General features: G+C 46.2%; 1 protein-coding gene across 1 annotated transcript in view; it reads right to left on the bottom strand.

Annotated features, from left to right (window-relative positions):
• LOC149457322 (polypeptide N-acetylgalactosaminyltransferase 18-like) overlaps positions 1 to 23,938 on the bottom strand; it is a 52,827-nt gene extending 28,889 nt beyond the window's left edge. Inside the window, exon 1 of the mRNA XM_089683869.1 lies at positions 23,837 to 23,938. Coding sequence (XP_089539995.1) covers positions 23,837 to 23,848 — 12 coding nt within the window. The 5' untranslated portion in view covers positions 23,849 to 23,938. The remainder of the gene's footprint in view (positions 1 to 23,836) is intronic.
• Between the last annotated feature and the right edge of the window lie 1,439 nt (positions 23,939 to 25,377).

Below are 25,377 nucleotides of genomic sequence, written 5' to 3'. Positions count from 1 at the left end.
AGCTCGGGGTTAACTTTTAGTACCAGAAGCTGTAACCCCGAGCTACACTTGGGAATACACAGCAGCGCTTCCTCAAGCACTTACCTTGTCCTTCGCTTCGGCGATGTCCCCCCTGCAGTGTCCCCTATAATGTCCTCCGGCCAATGCCAGCATCCGTCTTCCGGGTTCCGTTCCCTGCAAGCGTCGGGACATACGGGGGACGGAACCGGCGGGAATTTCAAAAATTTAAAAATTTTACATTCACTTAATACACTAAAATCACATAGTATAACATTCCTGTATCAAACCATTTCACATACATTTTGTCCCGAGTGCTTTGTCCGGCGCCCTGCCTGCATCTTTACTGTTCTTTCTGCCTGGAAACTGAGAAACGTCCATGGTGTCCAAAAAGCGTCCCTTTAGGTCAAAAGCGGTTTTAGACCGGCTAGAGAACAGCGATAGTAAATCAGAACCACTTGCAGAATTGAGTGATAATGATTGGTGGGGGAAATTCATCATCAGACACTGAAAACGATTTTGCGACTGAGCTCAGCGATGTGCGAACTTGGCGCTATATTTCACATTTCAGTGTTTTTGGTTTGATTATATTATTGAATTAAATTTATTATTATTATTATCAGTGAGTGTGTGATTCGGGCAGAGACTGAGGGGGTGAGGTGGGGGGTTGAGAGGGGTTGGGCTCCGTTTCCTCCACCCCCCTCTTCCAATCCCTCCACTGGCTTCCGATTGCGCAACGGATCAAATTCAAAATCCTAACACTGACGTACAAAGCCGTCCACCATACTGCCCCGAACTACATCACCAACCTAATATCCAAGTACCACCCAACACGCACACTCCGCTCCTCACAAGATCTCCTTCTCTCTAGTTCCCTGGTCTCCTCCTCCCATGCCCGCCTCCAGGACTTCTCCAGGGTGTCACCCATCCTCTGGAACTCCCTGCCCCAACCCATCAGATTATCACCTACTCTCCTCTCCTTTAGGCGCACCCTGAAAACCCATCTTTTCAGGGAAGCCTACCCCACCCCCTGCTAACTTGCCGACCTCCTCCACTCTTCCTACCACTCCATCCGCCACAGCTATCTCCTCCTGTGCCACCATCCCCTCCCTCCTAGATTGTAAGCTCCAAAGAGCAGGGCCCTCGATCCCCTCATGTTTTGCATTGTATTGGTATTGTTCTGTCACATGTTCTGTCCCCCTTTGTAATGTACAGCGCTGAGCGAACTATTGGCGCTTTATAAATACTGTATAATAATAATAATTATTATATTATTATTTTTAACGATTATTTATTAAATTATAATTTATGATTTCGTGTTTCAAATTTTATCATGCCCGGGATGTTTACTAGACTCTTGTTCGGACAGATTTCAGTGAATTATTCCTAAAAATTACTACAATAAAAAAAAACAAACAAACATATTTCCATTGAAAACAATGTACCGCTTTGAGCACAGAAATACTGCCATAAATCAGACCGTTAGGGAGGTTAAAGTGCACTTAATAAAGAGTTTTGAACAGATAAGACTTTTTACTTTTTTCTGGCCTCTGAAACGGGTTAATTGGTTTTCAATGCATTAGTTGGTGCCCTCTTTTTACCTTCTTTCATACATTTTAGCCATCTTACAGTAAACCCATCATAATAGACCTCTGAAAATGCTACATAACTGTCTTTGGATTTAAAGGTGTACCTCGGTTTACGAACGTCTCGGTTAACGTAATTTTCGGTTTATGAATGAAAATCCATTGATAATAATGCCTCGGTTTACAAATTTTTTTCACAATAATTAATTGGTTTTCAATGCATTTATGAATGTCTTTCTTTAATCATGTCCCTGTACAGTATTTATGCCTTTAAAGTCCACTTTATAAAGAGTTTTGAACAGATAAGACTTTTTTTTTACGTTTTTCTAACCTCCGGAACGGATTAATTGGTTTTCAATGCATTTACAATTTTTTTAATCATGTCCCCGTACAGTATTATGCCTTTAAAGTGCACTTTATAAAGAGTTTTGAACAAATAAAATACTTTTTTTGACTTTTTTCTGACCTCCGGAATGGATTAATTGGTTTTCAATGCATTCCTATGGGAAACCGCATTTCGGTTTACGAATTTCTCTCAAAGCGAAAAGTCCCACAGAACGAAGTAAATTCGTAAACCGAAGTACGCATGTATGTATGCATGTATTATATATCATTTTTTTTCCCCTAAAAAGAGAGAGGGACCTGTCTTCATTCTGGTGCTGGGTGATGCAGTTTGGTGTGGGGTACAATGTAATATGTAATATTCTGTAAGGAAAAGAACACAATGTACTAATACCTCTGTCTCATCAGCAGGGGCGGACTGACAACTCATGGGGCCCCCGGGCCAGGGGCGGACTGACAACTCATGGGGCCCCGGGCAATAGGGGATCATGGGGCCCCTGTGTCCTTGCCCACACTCAAAGCACACCCAAAAAAGCCTATAAAAAGGTACCAGGGGCATTTCATGGGGCCCACTTCTGACCCCGGGCCCCCAGGCAGTGCACGAGTGTTCGAATGATCAGTCCGCCCCTGCCCTGGGCAATAGGGGATCATGGGGCTCCTGTGTCCTTGCCCAAACTCAAAAAAGCCTATGAAAAAGGTACCAGGGGCATCTCATGGGGCCTCCTACTGACCCTGGGCCCTCGGGCAGTGCCCGAGTTTCCAAATGGTCAGTCCGCCCCTGGTCATCAGTGATATCTGTAGGATTAGGATGCCACAAGGTATTACCGTTTTTCCTTCTCATGCCAAAAACTAAATCCATTAGGAATGGGTTATAAAGTATCTTGTTAGCTGTGAGGGTAACTACTGCCACACAATAGACGACGAATACACTCCAATTATTACTTTTATCAAGGATCTCGTCTTTCATAGAGCAAGTAGAAAATCTATACGATTCCCTGCTGCTGCAGGAACCCCACTGAGAACTGTCTCCGCTGGGAAAATTCATCCTCTCTACATGTCCTGGTGACCGTGATGAGGAAATCCAAAAAAAAATTTAAAAAGTTGTCACAGGAATAGAAGGGAGATTTTTGCAGTGACCTCTGTTTGGGAAGGGATTTTCCTCACTTTGGAGAGACCTAGTGCCTACAGGCAGGAGGTGAAGGGAAATCTCCCCAATGGGAAAGAGATGGCAAAAAAAGTGACTTTGCACTTCGGCCTCGCAGGAGCGCGCGCGCGCCGCATCCCTTCTGCTGTGAACTGTCACAGGGAGGAAGAACAGAGCCGTGCCTATTCAGTAATCAGTGCTAAAAATATACGCTGATCACTGTACTAATGACACTGGTTGGGAAGGGGTTAACATCTAGGGTGATCAAAGGGTTAAGTGTGTGCCTAGCTATGTGCTTGGTGTACAATAGGGGTGCTGGTACAAGAGGAAGTGATAGATCGTGTTCCCAGCTCTGTTGTGACAAGAGAAAGTGATTGATCATGTGTTTTGAATGGCATAGGTGGGTTTAAGGAGGGGTGGGGAGATGTCCGTGATGGCGCCGGAAGTGGGCAGCCAAAAGCACAAAGGACAGATGCAAATGTGGAAAATGAAAAGGTTCAGAGGAAAACACCAGAACTCTTGGCCGGACAAGTGGATTCTCCACCATGACAATGCTCCTGCACATGATGCATTAAGTGTTCAAGTTCCTGGCCCATAAATCCATTCTGAAACCTGACCAACCACCTTATGCACCTGACTTGGCACCCTGTGACTTTTAGCGGTCAAGAATAAAAGATGCCTTAAAGGACACAAATGTAATGCCATTACGGCAGTCCCAGGGCGTTTTCTTGGTGGAACGGGGCCACCGGACTACATGTCCTTGTGGGGCCTAAAGCAGCTGCAGCAGCTATGCTGCCCTTTGAGCCGGTGCTACTCACCTGGCCACTTTGCCACCACCCATTCAGTTCACGGCATGATCATTGGAGCCGGGGGGCGGACAGATACTGGAGGTCAGCTGACCCATGAATAGACTCCCTCAAGAGTTGGTTCTGGCCAGCTCAGTGGATTGCTTAAAAAAAGTCCTGGATTCTTTCTTAGATACACAGAATATAACTGGATATCAGGGGCAGACTGACAACTCATGGGGCCCCTGGGCAATAGGGGATTATGGGGCCCCTGTGTCCTTACCCAAACTCAAAAAAGCCTATGAAAAAGGTACCAGGGGCATCTCATGGGGCCCCCTACTGACCCCGGGCCCTCGGGCGGTGCCCGAGTTTCCAAATGGTCAGTCTGCCCCTGCTGGATACTAACATTTATAGGTAAAGTTGATCCAGGGAATATCCGATTGCCTCTCGGGGGATCAGGAAGGAATTTTTTCCCCTGCAGGAGCACATTGGATCGTGCTTTGCTGGGTTTTTGGCCTTCCTCTGAATAAACTGTGGGTGTAGGAGTATAACTTTTTTTTTTTAATGGTTGAACTGGATGGACTTTTGTCTTTTTTCAGCCAGACTAACTATGTAACTATGACGTGAAAGGGGAGGTGCTGGAGGAGACCCCATCTCCTGGTGTCGGGATAGGTGTCACTGCTGCCGCAGACACCATGGAGCAGAACTGGAGAGAAAGTATTGTTAGAAATAAGACACTTTGTATATGGAGTCAGCTCACCTTGGTGGCATGCTTCTTCACTCTTGGCATTCAATACAATCAAGTGCTACACAATCGTCTACTTCTCTGGAGTATCATTTACTTTCTAAAGCCTTCAGAAAATTCTTTGCCACAAATCTGGTGAGGCCCCTTTCACATGGGCATTTCGTTCAGGTCCGCCTGTCCATTATTCAGGCGGACCTGTTTGGACGTTCCATTGTCCTCTATGGATCTGTTTACACCCGCCTGGATCTGATCCACTAAAACCGGATGGGGGATGCGTTCCTCTTCAGTCTAGCAGGTCGGAATCAGATGATGGTCGGGTGTAAGCGGACAGGTGGTACATTTTACATCTGATTGCCCGTTGAGGAAAGTGTTCTGTCTCCGTGTCCACTCTGGCATAAGAAGAGTGGACACTGACTTGTCATCCACCTGCTCAGCTGTAATCAGCGGGCAGATCCCTGACTGAGCTGGCAGAGTCCACTGACGGACTACACCAGTGTGGAAGGGGCCTAAGAGTTCAAAGAGGTGCAGGCCGAAACCATTTTGTACATTTGCAGACCCTCTGTCCTAAATAGGTCAGTTTGTTGTTGTTAGCACTCCATTGTTCCATGACTTCAGGCTTGGTTAATACTTGTGCGGATGGAAGCTGCTGCAGGACCCTCATTTCATCCTACAGCTGCAACCACCAGCACATAAAAAGCATGACCCACTGGCGGGTGCCATTATTCCTAATGTCACGCAACCTGCACTGGAATTCACAGCCACACTGTAGTGTGATTCCCGTGTGGGCTGTGATTTCTGGAAAGGTGCAGGTACCTGTTCCCTGTATTGTGCGAGGCACGGCACCACATTTAAAACCATAATGTGTGGTAACCTCTAGCAACCAGTCAATGAGCGTAATAATGTGTAGTAACCTCTAGCAACCAATAAGCAAGCAGGAATGATGTTCTGTAACCTCTAGCAAACAATCAGTGAGCCATAATCAGTAAAATCTAACAAGCAATCAGTGAGCGCAATGATGTGCAGTAACCTCTAGCAAGCAATCAGCAAGCAGGAATGATGTGCTGTAACCTCTAGCAAGCAATCAGCAAGCAGGAATGATGTGCTGTAACCTCTAGCATCCAATCAGTGAGGGTAATGATGTGCAGTAACCTCTAGCAACCAATCAGCAAGCAGGAATGATGTGCTGTAACCTCTAGCAACCAATCAGTAAGGGTAACGATGTGCAGTAACTTCTAGCAACCAATCAGCAAGCATAAAAAAAGAAGCAGTAACCTCTAACAACCAATCGGCAAGCAGAAATGATGTGCAGTAACCTCTAGCAACCAATCAGTGAGCCATAATCAGTAACCTATAGCAACCAATTAGTGAGGGTAATAATGTGCAGTAACCTCTTAAAACCAATCGGCAAGCAGAAATGATGTGCAGTAACCTCTAGCAACCAGTGAGCCGTAATCAGTAACATCTAGCAACCAATCAGTGAGGGTAATAATGTGCAGTAACCTCTAAAAACCAATCGGCAAACAGAAATGATGTGCAGTAACCTCTAGCAACCAATCAGTGAGCCATAATGCGTGCTGACATCTCTAGCAACCAGTCAGTGATTGATAAAATGCAGTGCTCGAAGCAGGCTAAATATAACTAAAAAACATGGAGAAACCAAGAGTTGTCATTTAAGTTGTAATTTAGTTTAAAAAAAAGAAAAGGGTTGCTCAGTCTAAAATGCCTGGACCTATTTTTTTTGTCCCAGTCCGGGCCTGCATTCCGGACATCCAGCGCACCGCAACAAAGATACAGCGCAGCGTTCCAGAAAACGAATTCCAGGAATGTTTCGAGCAGTGCCTAGAAAAGTGCACTTGCTTCACAAGAGGACTACTTTGACGAGGACTTAGGTGACAACAGCCGCTAAAGTATAGGTAAGCAAAAAAACAAAAAACAAAAAAACAACCCCCCCCCCAAATTTTGTTTAATAATAATATATAAATATATATAATAATAAATATATAATAATAATATTATAAATATATATATATATATATACACACACAATAATACATTTTAAAAAATTATTATATATATATATTGCAGTCCATTCAGAGAATCAAATTGTCACGTCTCGTATATGTATGTGTGTATATATAGAAATTTTATGAACTACAGTCCGCATGTAACCGTAATGCTCTGCAGAAATTTGGAATTAAGCGCACAGGCAGTAGCCGTGATCCCCCCATGTTCTGTAAGTCCATCAGGCTGGCAGTATAATTACATGTGATCCTATCTGTGTCTTGTCTGCTATTGATCGTGCTCCGTGTTATCCCATCACTTACATCTGTATTAAAAATTGATGGATGATCCAAATTGGATTGAAGAGTCAGCACTGATGAGATCAAGCTGACCTGAATGGCTGTGCCTGGTTCAGGATGTGATAAACCAACCTTTCGTTGCCCCGTACAGTCTGGTGTGACATAAACAGGCTTTAGTAGGCGAAGGCAGACAACAAGCAACATCGGTGTACTGCAAATGTAATCTAGCAAACATGTCATCAGTGCTAAAATCAGAAAAGTCTACCCAAACTATGAATTCTGGTATATTCCACCAAAACCAGGTCAGGAGTGCATCTTCTGCTAACATGACGTGCAACCTTCCCATCTAAGAGCTATACTAGTCAGTGCTGGGGACCAGGGGGAACTTACTCTGCATTCTGCATGAGTTGAGATGGATTATGTTGAGCTTGAGATATTTCTAAGATCCTTCATAGGTGCATTTGACCTACACTAGACCTCCTTGTGACCTACAGTTGAGATCCATCATAGGTGCCTTTGACCTACACTAGACCTCTCTGTGACCTACAGTTGAGATATTTCTGAGATCCTTCATAGGTGCATTTGACCTACACTAGACCTCCTTGTGACCTACAGTTGAGATCCATCATAGGTGCCTTTGACCTACACTAGACCTCTCTGTGACCTACAGTTGAGATATTTCTGAGATCCTTCATAGGTGCATTTGACCTACACTAGACCTCCTTGTGACCTACAGTTGCGATCCATCATAGGTGCCTTTGACCTACACTAGACCTCTCTGTGACCTACAGTTGAGATATTTCTGAGATCCTTCATAGGTGCCTTTGACCTATATTAGCCCTCTCTGTGACCTACACTTAAGATATTTCTGAGAGCCTTCATAGGTGCATTTGACCTACACTAGACCTCCTCGTGACCTACAGTTCAGATCCATCATAGGTGCCTTTGACCTACACCAGACCTCCCTGTGACCTACAGTTGAGATATTTCTAAGATCCTTCATAGGTCCTTTGACCTACACTAGAGATCCTTGTGACCTACAGTTGAGATATTTCTGAGATTCTTCATAGGTGCATTTTACCTACACTAAACCTCTCTGTAACCTACAGTTGAGATTTCTGAGATCCTTCATAGGTGCATTTGACCTACACTAGACCTCCTTGTGACCTACAGTTGAGATATTTCTGAGATCCTTCATAAGTACATTTGACCTACACTAGACCTCCCTGTGACCTACAGTGGAGATATTTCTGAGATCCTTCATAGGTGCCTTTGACCTACCCTAGACCTACAGTTGAGATATTTCTGAGATCCTTCATAGGTGCCTTTGACCTACAGTAGTCCTACAGTTGACCACCTCCTAAGGTGTATCAAGCTGCCTAAAGCTGAACTCTGGGATAAGTAAGTTTTGTCTAAATCCATTCGGTATGTGTGTTTTTCTTGAATCTTGGTGAGCTTTGTGTATTTCTCCGAGATCTGTGCAGTGATCCACTGTGAGACTTTTTCCTTCATGGAATAAAGACCGCTCACTGCTGCTCCCTCTCCTTGTGCAGAGTGACTGGTCCTGTCTCCGCCCCCTCCTGTCATTTTATACAGGCAGCCTGTAGTGGGTGGAGCCTGCTGGGCCCCGACCACAGCTCTCTGCACAGGCTATGTACAGCACAGTGATGATGTCACCGCTACATTTACAAGTTAATATTTAGATTTGCAAAAGTATTTGGTGCTCACAATGGGAGTTTATATCTTAATGTGAATACATTGAGAACAGAATGATCCCGGCAAGCAGCGCAGTTTTGTCAGATGATCCCGGCAAGCAGTGCAATTTTGTCAGGTGATCCCAGCAAGCAGTGCAATTTTGTCAGGTGATCCCGGCAAGCAGTGAAATTTTGTCAGATGATCCCGGCAAGCAGTGCAATTTTGTCAGATGATCCCGGCAAGCAGTGCAATTTTGTCAGATGATCCCGGCAAGCAGTGCAATTTTGTCAGATGATCCCGGCAAGCAGTGCAATTTTGTCAGATGATCCCGGCAAGCAGTGCAATTTTGTCAGATGATCCCGGCAAGCAGTGAAATTTTGTCAGGTGATCCCGGCAAGCAGTGCAATTTTGTCAGGTGATCCCGGCAAGCAGTGAAATTTTGTCAGATGATCCCGGCAAGCAGTGCAATTTTGTCAGATGATCCCGGCAAGCAGTGCAATTTTGTCAGATGATCCCGGCAAGCAGTGCAATTTTGTCAGATGATCCCGGCAAGCAGTGCAATTTTGTCAGGTGATCCCGGCAAGCAGTGAAATTTTGTCAGATGATCCCGGCAAGCAGTGCAATTTTGTCAGATGATCCCGGCAAGCAGTGCAATTTTGTCAGATGATCCCGGCAAGCAGTGCAATTTTGTCAGGTGATCCCGGCAAGCAGCGCAATTTTGTCAGATGATCCCGGCAAGCAGTGCAATTTTGTCAGATGATCCCGGCAAGCAGTGCAATTTTGTCAGGTGATCCCGGCAAGCAGCGCAATTTTGTCAGATGATCCCGGCAAGCAGCGCAATTTTGTCAGATGATCCCGGCAAGCAGTGCAATTTTGTCCGATGAAAAATGTTCATATAGAATATTTAAAGTACAAGGTTTCATTATCTTCTTCATCTTAGCATCACAGCTGGCTGCCCATAACAAACATGTCGGCACCGGGGACCTGAAGACTGCCGAAGTACCAGCCCAGTGAGGACAGTGCTGGATCCTTGGACAGTTAAGTAACTCCACTTTTTTGAGAAAAAAAGCATTCCCCCTGGGTGACCCATGTACATTGCAGGGATTTTAAACTTTGTTGCAGATTCCTACCTACTGTTAATCTGAAGAAATAGCAGTTTGTCTGTGTCCATGTGCAGAGTGAATCTAATGGGAGTGATTTTATAATTACCAGCTGCTGCACCTGCAGAGCTCTAATGAGGAAAGCAGCAGGGTCTGCATCCCTATAGACGCGGTTTTCCTTTGGGAGTATCTCACCAAAAAGAAAATTTTTGTTGCAGGGGATGCCCGAAAATGTGACTTGTATCCCAGTGAGCCAATCACATAAGCGGGAAATGACATTTATAGGAGGCGTTATGTATACCATCTGTGTACAGGACGCCTCCAGGTGGCCATATTTCATTTGACAGAATATTACAGCGCTGCAGATTGAAAAGGAAAGGTAATTTTTACTGACCTGCAATTACAATATGAGTTGAGCCACAATTGTATATTCTATATCAGGGGCGGACTGACAACTCATGGGGCCCACGGGCAATAGGGGATCATGGGGCCCCTGTGTCCTTGCCCAAGGTCAAAAAAGCCTATGAAAAGGGTACCAGGGGCATCTCATGGGGCCCCCTACTGACCCCGGGCCCTCGGGCAGTGCCCGAGTTTCCAAATGGTCAGTCCGCCCCTGTTCTATATTATTATTTGTTTTATTTGCTAATTTTTTTTCTTACGAAAGTGGAGTTACCCTTTAATTTTTTGTAAAATAGGGTGAAGAACCACTTTCAGCAATCTTCATCCCCTGTAAATCAAATGAGAATTTCTAGGACCTACAGTGGCTCCCTGCAAAATTAGAGAGAAGGGGTGACTGCTGCATATTCATTCGCAGTTCTGTTCTCATCCTGATAATACTGGTGATGGGTAGGGCAGGTGTTCATAGAAGGCAGAGTTGAGACCCTGCGGGCTCAGAAAATGGGAGTCTACCTCTTCAGGGTGAAGCATGCAGCATGGCCGACACTGATAAAAACTGCAAGGGAAGGCAACGCAATCTGTTCACGCCGACCTCTCACAGCTGTTTTCCTCTGGCTGTTCTGGGCAGGTTGCCAGACTCCTAAGTCCTGAAGATGGGTTCATTTTAGGACCCCCGAAATGTGGTGTTGGGTTAAAGAGTTGAACAAATAAAAGAGCAAAAAAAGTCACACTTCTCTCCTTTCAGGGCTTGATCACACTAAAATGCGACGCGTTTCTCCACCACATTCCGATTGCAATGCCCTTGCGATCCGCAGCAGGGGTCAGTTAAAGTTAATGACACCCTGAATGCAGGTTGCAAACGCATTGCGTTTGCCTGCACCGGCCCTCACCAAATCACATGGTACAGAGTACCATGGCAAGCGGTTCCCGTGCGTTTAAAAAAAAAAAAAAAGTAGTGCATGTACTACTTTTAGGGCTCATGCACACCAGAATACAGTTCACATGCGGCTTCCCGCACCGCCTCCCATTTGCATTGCACTTGCAATCTGCTGTGGGGGTCAGTTAAAGTCACCCTGAATGTAGGTCGAAAAACGCATTACCGGAATGCACCAAACCGCATTGTAAAAAGTTTGCTGAGCTTTTAAAAAAAAATTGTACCATGAGATGTGGTTGCCATGCGTTTAAAAAAAGTAGTGCATGCACTACTTTTAGGGCTCATTCACACCAGAATACGGTGCGGGAGAGCCACTTTCCCGTGCAGTTTCCCACACCGCATTCCGATTGCAATGCCCTTGCAATCTGCTACGGGGGTCAGTTAAAGTTGACAACCTGAATGTAGGTCACAAAACGCATTACCGGCCTGCACCAAACCATATGGTACAAAGGTTGCTGTGCATTTAAAAAAAAAGTAGCGCATGCACTACTTTTAGGGCTCATTCACACCAGAATACGGTGTGGGAGAGCCACTTTCCCGTGCGCTTTCCCGCACCGCATTCCGATTGCAATCTGCTGCAGGGGTCAGTTAAAGTTAACGACACCCAGAACGCAGGTCGCAAATGCATTACGTTCGGCTGCGCCAAACCGCATGGTACAAAGGTTGCTGTGCATTTAAAAAAAAAAAGTAGTACTTTTAGGGCTCATTCACACCAGAATACGGTGCGGGAGAGCCACTTTCCCGTGCGCTTTCCCGCACCGCATTCCGATTGCAATCTGCTGCAGGGGTCAGTTAAAATTAACGACACCCAGAACGCAAGTCGCAAACGCATTGCGTTCGCCTGCACCAAATCGCGTGGTACAAAGGTTGCTGTGCGTTTAAAAAAAGTAGTGCATGCACTACTTTTAAGGCTCATTCACAACAGAATATGGTGTGGGAAAGCCACTTTCCCAGGCAGTTTCCCGCACCGCATTCCAATTCCAATTCCCTTGCAATCAGCTGCGGGGGTCAGTTACAGTTGACACCCGGAATGTAGGTCACAAAACGCATTACCAGCCTGCACCAAACCGCATGGTACAAAGGTTGCTGAGCATTTAAAACAAGTAGTACCATGCAATGTGGTTGCCGTGCGTTTCAAAAAAAAAAAAAAAGTAGTGCATGCACTACTTTTAGGGCTTATTCACACCAGAATACGGTGCAGGAGAGCCACTTTCTCGTGCGATTTCCCGCACCGCATTCCGATTGCATTGCCCTTGCAATCCGCTGCGGAGGTCAGTTAAAGTTGACAACCTGAGCGCAGGTCGCAAACGCATTACGTTCGGCTGCGCCAAACCGCATGGTACAAAGGTTGCTGTGCATTTAAAAAAAGTACTGCATGCACTACTTTTAGCACAGTGCGGTGCGATTTCAGTCCATTCATGTGAAATCGCACCCGCATAGACCCGCGTATGAATCACACAGGAAGGCACAGCGCGTTCCTATGCGATTCAGTTCAGGGCATAATGTGAACCGGCCCTTAAACAGCTTGTTCGTGTCTCAACATTACAACTTATTCATTGATGGCAGCAAAGAATTGTATAGACCAGGGGCGGGCAACTGTGGCCCTCCAGCTGTTGTAGAACTACAAGTCCCATGAGGCATTGCAAAACTGACAGTTACAAGCATGACTCCCAAAGGCAGAGGCATGATGGGACTTGTAGTTCACTAACAGCTGGAGGGCCACAGTTGCCCACCCCTGGTATAGGCAGCCAGAAACAAAAGGACTTTTTTTTTTATCATAAAATAGTTATAAATAATTCGGGGGGGGGGGGGGGGGGATTAAAAAAAAAAAAAATCTGTCAAATACCGTGAATTATTGTCCATCTATTTCTTGGAATCCAAATCAAAGATTATTTCTGCGTATCGCATAATATTCATTATTCAGCCTCTCGTGTTCTAATTGCAAGATGTTGGAAAATCCCTGGAATCAGCACTTGCTGCATTCTCATTGGTCGGTGTAATTTATCATGTAAAAGCCTATGGGGGGATTATGTAACCCATAAAAATCCCACAAGTCATTATTATTTTCTGTAGATTGACCTATTTTTTTTTCCCCCTCTGTGCGTGCGTTCTGCCGGAGCTCCACATTCTGCGCTTCGTGTTCATCTAAAGCTCGGAGGGATTTTTGGTGTCTATTTAAAAGGTCCAAAATGGCTTTTTAACTTTTGCCAGATGTCAGCAGGCCAGGCGATCTGTTTCGAGTTTACAACCAGGCCTTGTTTTTATTTATTTTATTTCAGGCACTTATGTAGCGCTTTACCAGGGGCGGACTGACCATTTGGAAACTGCCCGAGGGCCCAGGGTCAGTAGGGGGCCCCATGAGATGCCCCTGGTACCTTTTTCATAGGCTTTTTTGAGTTTGGGCGAGGACACAGGGGCCCCATGATCCCCTATTGCCCGGGGGCCCATGAGTTGCCAGTCTGCCCCTGCACTTTACATATATATTGTACATTCACATCAGTCCCTAACCCTCAAGGGGCGTACAATCTAAGGTCCCTAACTCACATTCATACATACACATACTAGGGACAATGTAGACAGGAGCCAATTCACCTACCAGCATGTCTTTGCAGTGTGGGAGGAAACCGGAGTACCCGGAGGAAACCCACGCAGGCACAGGGAGAACATGCAAACTGGGCTGGGTTTCGAACCTACGAACCGAGTACTGCCAGGCGGAAGTGCTAACCATTTCGCCACTGTGCTGCCCATTCACACCAGAATATGGGGGGAGAACTTCTATTTTACCCAGGGGAGGACTTGCAACTCATGGGGCCCCTGGGCAATAAGGGATCATGGGGCATTTAAAAAAAGTTCCAGTGAAGAGAACTCTTAAGGTGACATTTTGGACAATTTCATGCTCCCAACTTTGTGGGAAGAGTTTGGGGATGGCCCCTTCCTGTTCCAACATGACTGCACACCAGTGCACAAAGCAAGGTCCATAAAGACATGGAGGAGCCAGTTTGGGGTGGAGGAACTTGACTGTCCTGCACAGAGTCCTGACCTCAACCCCATAGAACACCTTTGGGATGAATTAGAGCGGAAACTGCGAGCCAGGCCTCCTCCCCCGACATCAGTGCCTGACCTGACAAATGTGCTTCTGGAAGAATGGTCCAACCTTCCCATAGACACCCTCCTAAACCTTGTGGATGGCCTTCCCAGAAGAGTTGAAGCTGTTATAGCTGCAAAGGGCGGGGCCAACTCAATATTGAACCCTACGGACTAAGACTGGGGGGGCCATTAACGTTCATATGCATGGAAAGGGCGGGGCCAACTCAATATTGAACCCTACGGACTAAGACTGGGAGGCCATTAAAGGTCATGTGTGTGGAAAGGGCGGGGCCAACTCAATATTGAACCCTACGGACTAAGACTGGGAGGCCATTAAAGGTCATGTGCGTGGAAAGGCCGGCCGACCAATACTTTTGGCAATATATTGTGTGTATATATATATATTTATTTATTTCAGGTACTTATATAGCGCCATCAATGTACTCCGCGCTTTACATATATATTGTACATTCACATCAGTCCCTAACCCTCAAGGGGCGTACAATTTAAGGTCCCTAACCCTCAAGGGGCGTACAATCTAAGGTCCCTAACCCTCAAGGGGCGTACAATCTAAGGTCCCTAACCCTCAAGGGGCGTACAATCTAAGGCCCCTAACCCTCAAGGGGCGTACAATCTAAGGCCCCTAACCCTCAAGGGGCGTACAATCTAAGGTCCCTAACCCTCAAGGGGCGTACAATCTAAGGTCCCTAACCCTCAAGGGGCGTACAATCTAAGGTCCCTAACTCACATTCATACATACACATACTAGGGCCAATTTAGACAGGAGCCAATTAACCTACCAGCATGTCTTTGGAGTATGGGAGGAAACCGGAGAACCTGGAGGAAACTCACGCAGGCACAGGGAGAACATGCAAACTCCAAGCAGGTGGTGCCGTGGTCAGGATTTGAACCAACGACCCGAGTACTGCCAGGCAGAAGTGCTAACCATTTAGCCACTCTGCTGCCCATATACAGTTGCAAGAAAAAGTATGTGAACCCCTTGGGATTACGTGGAGTTTTGCATGAATTGGGCATAAAATGTGCTCTGAACGTCATCTAAGTCACAACATTAGAAGAACACAGTCTGCTGAACATAATACTACACAAACATTAGATGTTGCCATGGTTTAATTGCACATAACATGTAAACATTCACAGTGCAGGGAGGAAAAAGTATGTGAGTCCCTAGCTTAATGACTTCCCCCAGAGCTAATTGGAGCCAGGAGTGAGCCAACCTTGACTCCAATCAGTGTGGTGATATTGGATGTGTTGCTGACAGCTGTCCTGCCCTTAAAAAACACACACCTGTTTTGGGTTTACTGGTTTCAAGAAGCACTGTCTGATGTGAACCATGCCTCGCAGAAAGAGCTCTCAGAAGACCTACGAAAAAGAATTGTTGACTTGCATGAAGCTGGAAAGGGTTACAAAAGTATCTCCAAAAGCCTTGATGTTCATGTGTCCACGGTAAGACAGACTGTCTACAAATGGAGAAAGTTTACCACTGTTGCTACTCTCCCTAGACGTGGTCGTCCTGTAAAAATGACTGCAAGAGCACAGCGCAGAATGCTGCATGAGGTAAAGAAGAATCCCAGAGTGTCAGCTAAAGACCTACAGAAATCTCTGGCACATGCTAACATTTTTGTTGACACATCTACAATAAGGAAAACATTAAACAAGAATGGAGTACATGGGAGGACACCACGGAGGAAGCCATTGCTGTCCAAAAAGAATATTGCAGCACGTTTGAAGTTTGCAAAAGAGCACCTGGATGTTCCACAGCACTACTGGCAAAATATACTGTGGACAGATGAAACCAAGATTGAGTTGTTTGGGAAGAACACACAACACTATGTGTGGAGAAAAAAAGGCACAGCACACCAACATCAAAACCTCATCCCCACTGTAAAACATGGCGGAGGGAGCATCATGGTTTGGGGCTGCTTTGCTGCCTCAGGGCCTGGACAGATTGTTGTCATTGATGGGAAAATGAATTCCAGAGTTTATCAAGACATTTTGCAGGAAAACGTACGACCATCTGTCCGCCAACTGAAGCTCCGCAGAGGATGGGTGATGCAACAGGACAATGACCCAAAGCATACAAGTAATTCAACAGAACAATGGCTGCAACAGCACAGAATACGCCTTCTGGAGTGGCCCAGTCAGAGTCCTGACCTCAACCCCATTGAAATGCTGTGGCATGACCTTAAGAGAGCGATTCACACCAGACATCCCAAGAATATTGCTACACTGAAACAGTTTTGTGAAGAGGAGTGGTCCAAAATTACTCCAGATCGTTGTGCAGGTCTGATCTGCAACTACAGGAAACGTTTGGTTGAGGTTATTGCTGCCAAAGGAGGGTCAACCAGTTATTAAGTCCAAAGGTTCACATACTTTTTCCTCCCTGCACTGTGAATGTTTACATGTTATGTGCAATTAAACCATGGCAACATCTAATGTTTGTGTAGTATTATGTTCAGCAGACTGTGTTCTTCTATTGTTGTGACTTAGATGACGTTCAGAGCACATTTTATGCCCAATTCATGCAAAACTCCACATAATCCCAAGGGGTTCACATACTTTTTCTTGCAACTGTATATATAATGGATTCTGCTACGTAGTGAGTTTAGATGCACACAATGGATAGTGGCCCCATTTAACGTCACATAACCTGCACATGTCACCACTGCCGATGAGACAATCATTCCAAAAAAAGAACAGACGTCAAATGGGTCCCCCCCACGTGAGCAGCTGAAAGGCCTCAAATGCACATTTGTTTACAGATTGACTGGAACAGGGAGTGATGGATCCATAGGAGAATCGGCTGCAGTGATTTGCATTAGGCTGCAATTATTCAGTTACTTCAATTACTGTTCCTGTGCATAAATAGGCAGCATTTCTCCGGCTCCGTAGGGGTCTTCCGGCACTTCGTCTTCTATTTAGGCACGGCAAGGTACAGGCATTGTTTAAGATTTCATGAGCTGGGGGCCTTTACACACAGAGACCATTGTAAGCTTTGTACAAAATCTGGCTAATAGGGACAAATAGAATGTTTATTTGGATAGAATTACACACAAGAAAACTAGAGTAGTAGTGAAAAATACTAAAATGACCGACATTATTATCAGACCATATAAAATGTTATCATAAATAACATTCATAAAGTAAGTAGTAGTAAAGGAAAGATGCAAATCCACTAAATCCACAAGTGTGTACATACAGTGTATATATTTTCCTATCAAAGGCTTTTTTTTTCTTAGAGAATAGGTGCAGGAACACCCCCGTTCTGTGTCAACCAGGGGCGGACTGACCATTTGGAAACAAGGCATTTGCCTAGGGCGGCATTTTTTAGGAGGGCAGCACTGCCCCCCAGAAGAAGGAACATATGCAGAATGGGGACCAGGTGGGATCTGAGAGGGGCTGCTTGATGGTGTATGCAGAGCCCGACTGTCGTTCCCAGGGCTCTCTCAGGTGGGGATGGGGCAGGAGCAGGGGCGGACTGACCATTTGGAAACTCGGGCACTGCCCGAGGGCCCGGGGTCAGTAGGGGGCCCCATGAGATGCCCCTGGTACCTTTTTCATAGGCTTTTTTGAGTTTGGGCAAGGACACAGGGGCCCCATGATCCCCTATTGCCCAGGGGCCCCATGAGTATTCAGTCCGCCCCTGGTGTCAACCCTCGTCTCCGCCTCTTTCCCACCTCCGAGCACCCCCCCTTGATTCCACCTCCTACCCACCACCTCCCAGTACCAACCTTTTTAGAGAACACAGAAGACAAGTATACATTTGTGGTGCTAAGTCATTAGTATGGAGTTTGTTAATGATAAGAAAATCAGTCAAATAGATCCCCTGCAGCCAAGAACAATAGATCCCCCCAGCAACAATTATCCCCCTAGCAACAATAGATCCCCCCAGCAACAATAGATCCCCCCAGCAACAATAGATCCCCCAGCAACAATAGATCCCCCCAGCAACAATAGATCCCCAAGCAACAACAGATCCACATCAGCAACATTAAACCCCTCAATAAATCAAATTAGAAAAGCGCCAAAGGCAAAATAAAAATTATGTAAATATGAGCAGCAAACCTAAAGCCCTAAATAAAGGTAAAAGTAATATAAACAAATATAGGAATGCGCTATATAATAACTCAATCAAAAAACACTTATTAGTGCAATATAAACAAAAAAGTTCATGTGTAAAGTCCAAAAAATTTTCCACTCTGTAACTTGTGAAGAAATACAGTGGGGGAAAAAAGTAATGTATGTCTTCCGTTTTCTAATTCTTGCTCCCACAGTTGATTTGTTCGCACCAAGCTGCTTGCCTATTGCAGATTCAGTCTTCCCAGCCTGGTGCAGGTCTACAATTTTGTTTCTGGTGTCCTTCGACAGCTCTTTGGTCTTCACCATAGTGGAGTTTGGAGTGTGACTGTTTGAGGTTGTGGACAGGTGTCTTTTATACTGATAACAAGTTCAAACAGGTGCCATTGATACAGGTAATGAGTGCAGGACAGGGGAGCCTCTTAAAGAAGAAGGTCCAGGTCTGTGAGAGCCAGAAATCTTGCTTGTTTGTAGGCGACCAAATACTTATTTTCCACCATAATTTGCAAATAAATTCTTTCCAGATCAGCCAATGTGATTGTCTGGATTTGTTTTCTCATTTTGTCGCTCATAGTTGAGGTCTACCTATGATGCCAATAACAGGCCTCTCTCATCTTTGTAAGTGGGAGAACTTGTACAATTGGTGGTGACTAAATACTTTTTTGCCCCACTGTATGTATATCACCGTGATCACAATCCACCACCAGAAGAAATAAATAAACTCACCAGAGCTAAATGGTGATTAAATTATAAACCAGCATCAGCATTGTTGCTCTTGGAGCGATGATAAGAAACTCAGGGAGTAATACTCTGCAGCAACACCAAGTCAATGGGTAAGGAAACCTTTTATTTGATCATCTTCTCCATTGTAATCGTGGAAGTCAAGATAATAAAGAAAAGACATGATGGTACAATGTGTTTTATAATATTGACATTTATTAAACAGCTAAAAAGACTCACAAACAAGGTGCCACGCCGACACCAGCATTATCAGCATGAACGATCCGCAAACAGACCACAAAGGACTGACGAGTCCTGCTTGCCGCGAACACCGTCGGCAATACCAGGGAGCGTCCTGACGTCACACCTATCCAAGATCCGTCCTACGCGTTTCGTCACCAGGACGTCCTCACAGAGTGGAAAATTTTTTGGACTTTACACATGAACATTTTTGTTTATATTGCACTAATAAGTGACTTTTGATTGAGTTATTATATAGCACATTCCTATATTTGTTTATATAACATTAAACCCCTGCCATAGATCTCTCAACTGCCAGCATCCATTGACCCTCCAGAAGCCAGCACTAGTAGACCCCTCCCTCTACTGTAAATCCCTCCCAGCAACAATTAAACCCTTGCGCAACAATGGATCTTCCCAGCAACAGTAGCCTCCCCCCCAGCAGCAATAGACCCTCCAGCACCCCTGTCCATTACATAAATTCAGTGCTGGAGGTTCCAGAACTGCATTCCCCTGGATTTCTGCTGAAAGAAGCTCTGGTCTTATGGGGGTTGCTCAGTGGTAGATGCCTTTTTAGTGAGTCCAGACTATGGTTTCCAAGGCTTGCCAGCCCATTTTTATTGAAAAGGAAAAGTAAAGTTCTTACAGCAGGTTGCCCACGAGGGAAAATTCATCAGCACAACAAATAACGAAAATGCTAAGGCCTCCTGGCTTGCTCTTCAGCAGCTCCACTGCTCTGCTCACTGGTCCCTCAACCTGTATCACCCAGCTCTCCTGGGTTCTCCTGGCTCACTCAGCCTGTTGCAGACCTTCAGTCTACGGGATAGTAGGGTTTCCTCGTTCCTCTTGAAATCCAGGTGTCAACCTGGTCAGCGTTAACATGCATTTGCTGCCTCCTGCAGCACAGACCCATGCCCTGGCCAATCAAAAGGGGTTCTCATGCACCCCCTCCCAACTCTCTGACTCCTCCAAGACTCATAGGCTCCTTCAGTCCCCTGGACTCACCTAGTTGCCTCAGATCTCCCAACTCTCTCTTTCTTGTGGGTAAAGAATCTCTCCAACATGGAATGCCCCCATGAAGGACAGTACACCACCACAGAATGGGAGTGCAGAGGATCAGATAAAAGCACTTCTCCTCTCCCCTAGACTAAACACGTAGGTAAAGACCAGGGGTGGACTAACAACTCATGTGGCCCCCGGGCAATAGGGGATCATGGGGCCCCCCGGGCAATAGGGGATCATGGGGCCCCTGTGTCCTTGCCCAAACTCAAAAAAGCCTATGAAAAAGGTACCAGGGGCATCTCATGGGGCTCCCTACTGACCCCGGGCCCTCAGGCAGTGCCCGAGTTTCCAAATGGTCAGTCCGCCCCTGGTAAAGACTCACACGCTACGCGCAGAAAGACTGATGGAAAAAACGTGCAGATTTCACTTGCAGAGACTCGAGTTTACATACCAGCGCTGTGGTCTGAACAGGGCACATAGAGAACAATTATTTTGTTTGTGCTCTTGTAGAACGCATGCAGAAAAACTCACATCTCTGCACATGGTGTGGACAAGGCCTTAGACCAGGGGCGTATTTACCACAAGGCAAACAAGGCATTTGCCTAGGGCGGCATTTTTTAGGGGGGCAGCACTGCCCCCCACAAGAAGGAACTTATGCAGTATGGGGACCAGGTGGGATCTGAGAGGGGCTGCTTGATGGTGTATGCAGAGCCCGACTGTCGCTCCCAGGGCTCTCTCAGGTTGGGATGGGGCAGGAGCAGAGGCGGACTGACCATTTCGAAACTCGGGCACTGCCCGGGGTCAGTAGGGGGCCCCATGAGATGCCCCTGGTACCTTTTTCATAGGCTTTTTTGAGTTTGGGCAAGGACACAGGGGCCCCATGATCCCCTATTGCCCGGGGGCCCCATGAGTTGTCAGTCCGCCCCTGGGCAGGAGTGTTGTTGGTCACTGTCAGGCTGTCTCGGTGGGAAGGTTCTGGTGTTGGTCAGTGTCAGGCACTCTCCATGGGGGAAGGGGGGGGAGGGGGGGTCTGGTGTTGGTCGGTGTTAGGCTCTCTCTGCCGGGGAGGGGGGGCATCCGATTTCTGTGTTGCCTAGGTCAGCACAAAACCTAAACACGCCACTGCCTTAGACCTAGAGGCAGATGGGGCACTGGAAAGTGGGAGCTACGTAGAGCCAACACTGATTGGATGTTTGCAAGAAGAAGCTGGTGTATCAGCTGTTCTAAGGCTCCATGTACACTGCAGATGATAAACTCACGTTTAGGAGCTTTTCTGCGTTTTTTTCAGCAGTCCCTGAACTCCCCCTAATGTTTTCCTATGTGTCCGTGTACACATCGTCGTTTACAGTCGTTTTTTTGAACGCACCAAACTTGCGTTCTGGAGTAGATTTTATCAGCGTTTCAAATGCCAAACGCTTGTAAACGAGGCTAACCGCGTTTATAAGCGTTTGGAAATTATTTTTAACTCTTCCATTTCCAGACGCTGTCCAGAGCCTTTTTTCATCAAGAAAAATGCATGCAAATCGTTTTCCCGATACTCAGATGCTCCCGGTACACCATACTTTGAGGTTTCGCAAAGAAAATATGTTAGACGCTGCAATAATTTCTGCACAGAAATGAGCCGGAACATCCAAACACCACAAAAAAACAAAAAGACAGCTAATCTCAACACATACTGCTCTCTCTGCTTCTGCTCTCTCTATTTCTCTCAAAATGTATGAAATAGTTAATTTTTTACTGGTTTTCAGTGCATTCTGGGCATTTTGGAAAGTCTCCTGAGGTTATCTTTAAAAAAACGCTTCTAAACTTACAAAGCCATCCACAACTCTGCCCCCAGCTACATCACCAACCAGGTCTCAAAATATCAACCAAACCGCTCTCCTTGATCCTCCCAAGACCTTCTGCTCTCTAGTTCCCGTGTCACCTCCTCCTGTGCTCGCCTCCAGGACTTCTCCCGAGCTTCTCCCATCCTATGGAACTCTCTACCCCAATCTGTCTGGCTGTCTCCTAATCTATCCACCTTTAGACGATCCCTGAAAACCTTTTCTCTTTAAAGAAGTCTATCCTGCTTCTACCTAGTAAACTGACATTTATTTCCTCCATCATCTCATCCCTCCCACAGCTAATACCTTTCGTATCACTCAACCCCTCCTAGATTGTAAACTCTGACGAGCCGGGCCCTCCGATTCCTCTTGTACCAAATTGTATTGTAACTGTTATGTCTACCTTCAATTTGTAAAGTGCTGCGCAAACTGTTGGCGCAATATAAATCCTGTATAATAATAAACGCAAACGCTCATAAACACGGTATGCAAACGCGGCTAAACAGACATTTTTTAATCTCCGTTTTCCAGCAGTCAGTTTCCATCGTTCAGAAGTGTCCTGTGTACATGGGGCCTAAATGTGTATGTATCAGTGTAGTTACAACAAGGTGGAAGGATGGGGGACTGCTGTAGAGAGACCACTGCTTTCACACAGATTGCAGTGGTCTTTCTGTACTGTATACAGTATAGACCCCGGACCCTGCATTCACTATATCCGCTCTCCCTGGACCCTGCATTCACTATATCCGCTCTCCCCGGACCCTGCATTCACTATATCCGCTCTCCCTGGACCCTGCATTCACTATATCCGCTCTCCCCGGACCCCGCATTCGCTATATCCGCTCTCCCTGGACCCCGCATTCGCTATATCCGCTCTCCCCGCACCCCGCATTCACTATATCCGCTCTCCCTGGACCCCGCATTCACTATATCCGCTCTCCCCGGACCCCGCATTCACTATATCCGGTCTCCCCGGACCCCGCATTCACTATATCTGGTCTCCCTGGACCCTGCATTCACTATATCTGGTCTCCCTGGACCCTGCATTCGCTATATCCGCTCTCCCTGGACCCTGCATTCACTATATCCGCTCTCCCCGGACCCTGCATTCACTATATCCGCTCTCCCCGGACCCCGCATTCACTATATCCGCTCTCCCTGGACCCCGCATTCACTATATCCGCTCTCCCCGGACCCTGCATTCACTATATCCGCTCTCCCCGGACCCTGCATTCCCTATATTCGGTCTCCCCGGACCCCGCATTCACTATATCCGCTCTCCCCGGACCCCGCATTCACTATATCCAGTCTCCCCGGACCCTGCATTTACTATATCCGGTCTCCCCGGACCCTGCATTCACTATATCCGGTGTCGCCGGACCCTGCATTCACTATATCCGGTCTCCCTGGACCCTGCATTCACTATATCCGGTCTCCCCGGACCCTGCATTCACTATATCCGGTCTCCCCGGACCCCGCATTCACTATATCCGGTCTCCCCTGACCCTGCATTCACTATATCCGGTCTCCCCGGACCCTGCATTCACTATATCCGGTCTCCTTGGACCCTGCATTCACTATATCCGGTCTCCCCGGACCCTGCATTCACTATATCCGGTCTCCTTGGACCCCGCATTCCCTATATCCGGTCTCCCCGGACCCCGCATTCACTATATCCGGTCTCCCCTGACCCTGCATTCACTATATCCACTATATATATATATCTGTGACATTTTCTGCTGGGGAGATGTGTGTTTTTTTTTCTTTTGGCAACCTGACTAATGACATCAACTGAAGAAGAAAAAAAAAAAAAAAGTACACAAAGATGAATAGAAGAAAACCGACCTGTGGCGTCATCCCGTGGCAGATGTAGACGATGGGGATATTGTCGGTGTCCGGCCCCTGGTCGAGGCACAGGTCCGTTTTTAGGGAGTTCTGCAGCTGCAAAATTCAGAGAGAAGTCTTTGTTATCCATCACATCTGATAACTCAGGAAAATATCTCCTAAATATTTCATAACTCATAAGCAGCAAGGTGTGTGATTAGTTCGCACCGGGGGCCCCCCCGTCACCGGGGCCCCCCCCCCCCCATCACACAATGGCTGTACTATCCTGCAGCCAAAGAGCCAGAATTCGAATGACATTCCATCCTATAGAGATGATCACTAGGGGGAGCATTTCTCAATCTGATAATATCCAAAATATTAATGATTAATATGCCAAAAATAAACAGATATCCCCCCACCATATAAAAAATAAATGTAAGTATAAAAAAAATCAAAGTCCAAAAATTAGTAAATTTTTGGACTTTAATTTTTTTTTTATACTTACATTTATTTTTTATATGGTGGGGGGATATCTGTTTATTTATTTATTTTTGGCATATATATTAATCATTGATATTTGCATCTTCAGGGGTGAAGGTGAAGCATATGCTATAAGGGTACACTATATTATTATATTCATTACTTTGGAAGTGGTACAACAATAATATCCACAATATGAAAATCAGGTCATAAATGACGGCCAAGAGCTCGCAATATGTACTTATTAAATACGCACGTCACAGCAAATCTATAGTCATAGTACTGATTTTTTATTTTTTTTACATACATTAAGGGCGATCAGTCCGACTAAAATACATTTTTTGTTTCTGTTGTTATTATTATTACATCGAGTTTATATAGCGCCAAAGGGTTTGCTCAGCGCTGTACAATAGAGGGGGGGACAATACATGAAACAGTACAGCAACTACAAACAGCACACGAGGGGTTAGAGGGCCCTACTATTTTCGAGCTTACAATCTAGGAGGGAGGGGGTAGAGGTACACGAGGAAATGGCTGTGGGGGATGGAGTGGTAGGAGGAGTGGAGGAGATCGGCTGTTAGATGAGGGTGGGGTAGGCTTCCCTGAAGAAGTGGGTTTTGAGGGAGCGCCTGAAGGTGAGGAGGGTAGGTGACAGTCTGATGGATTGGGGTAGTGAGTTCCAGAGGATGGGGGAGCACCTGGAGAAGTCTTGCAGACGTGCGTGTGAGGAGGAGACCAGGGAGCTAGATAGAAGGAGGTGCTGTGAAGAGCGAAGATTACGGGTTGGGTGGTATTTGGGAATCAGGTTGGTGAGGTAGTCAGGGGCAGTGTTGAGAATGGCTTTGTAGGTCAGGGTTAGTAGTTTGAATTTGATGCGTTGGGCAACCGGGAGCCAGTGGAGGGAGAGGCAGAGGGGGGTGGCAGAGGTGGAGCGGGTGGTGAGGTGGATGAGTCTGGCCGCTGAGTTCAGAATTCTGAAGCGGGGAGAGCCTGCACTGGGGTAGGCCGGTGAGGAGGGAGTTGCAGTAGTTGAGACGTGAGACAATCAGGGAGTGTACGAGTAGTTTAGTAGTGTCTGGGGT

Source organism: Staurois parvus, unplaced genomic scaffold (genome assembly GCF_062004578.1).
Source record: "Staurois parvus isolate SC_StPar_1 unplaced genomic scaffold, SC_StPar_1.0 ptg000326l, whole genome shotgun sequence".
Taxonomy (NCBI): domain Eukaryota; kingdom Metazoa; phylum Chordata; class Amphibia; order Anura; family Ranidae; genus Staurois; species Staurois parvus.
This window is presented reverse-complemented; position numbering and strand designations above follow the sequence as displayed.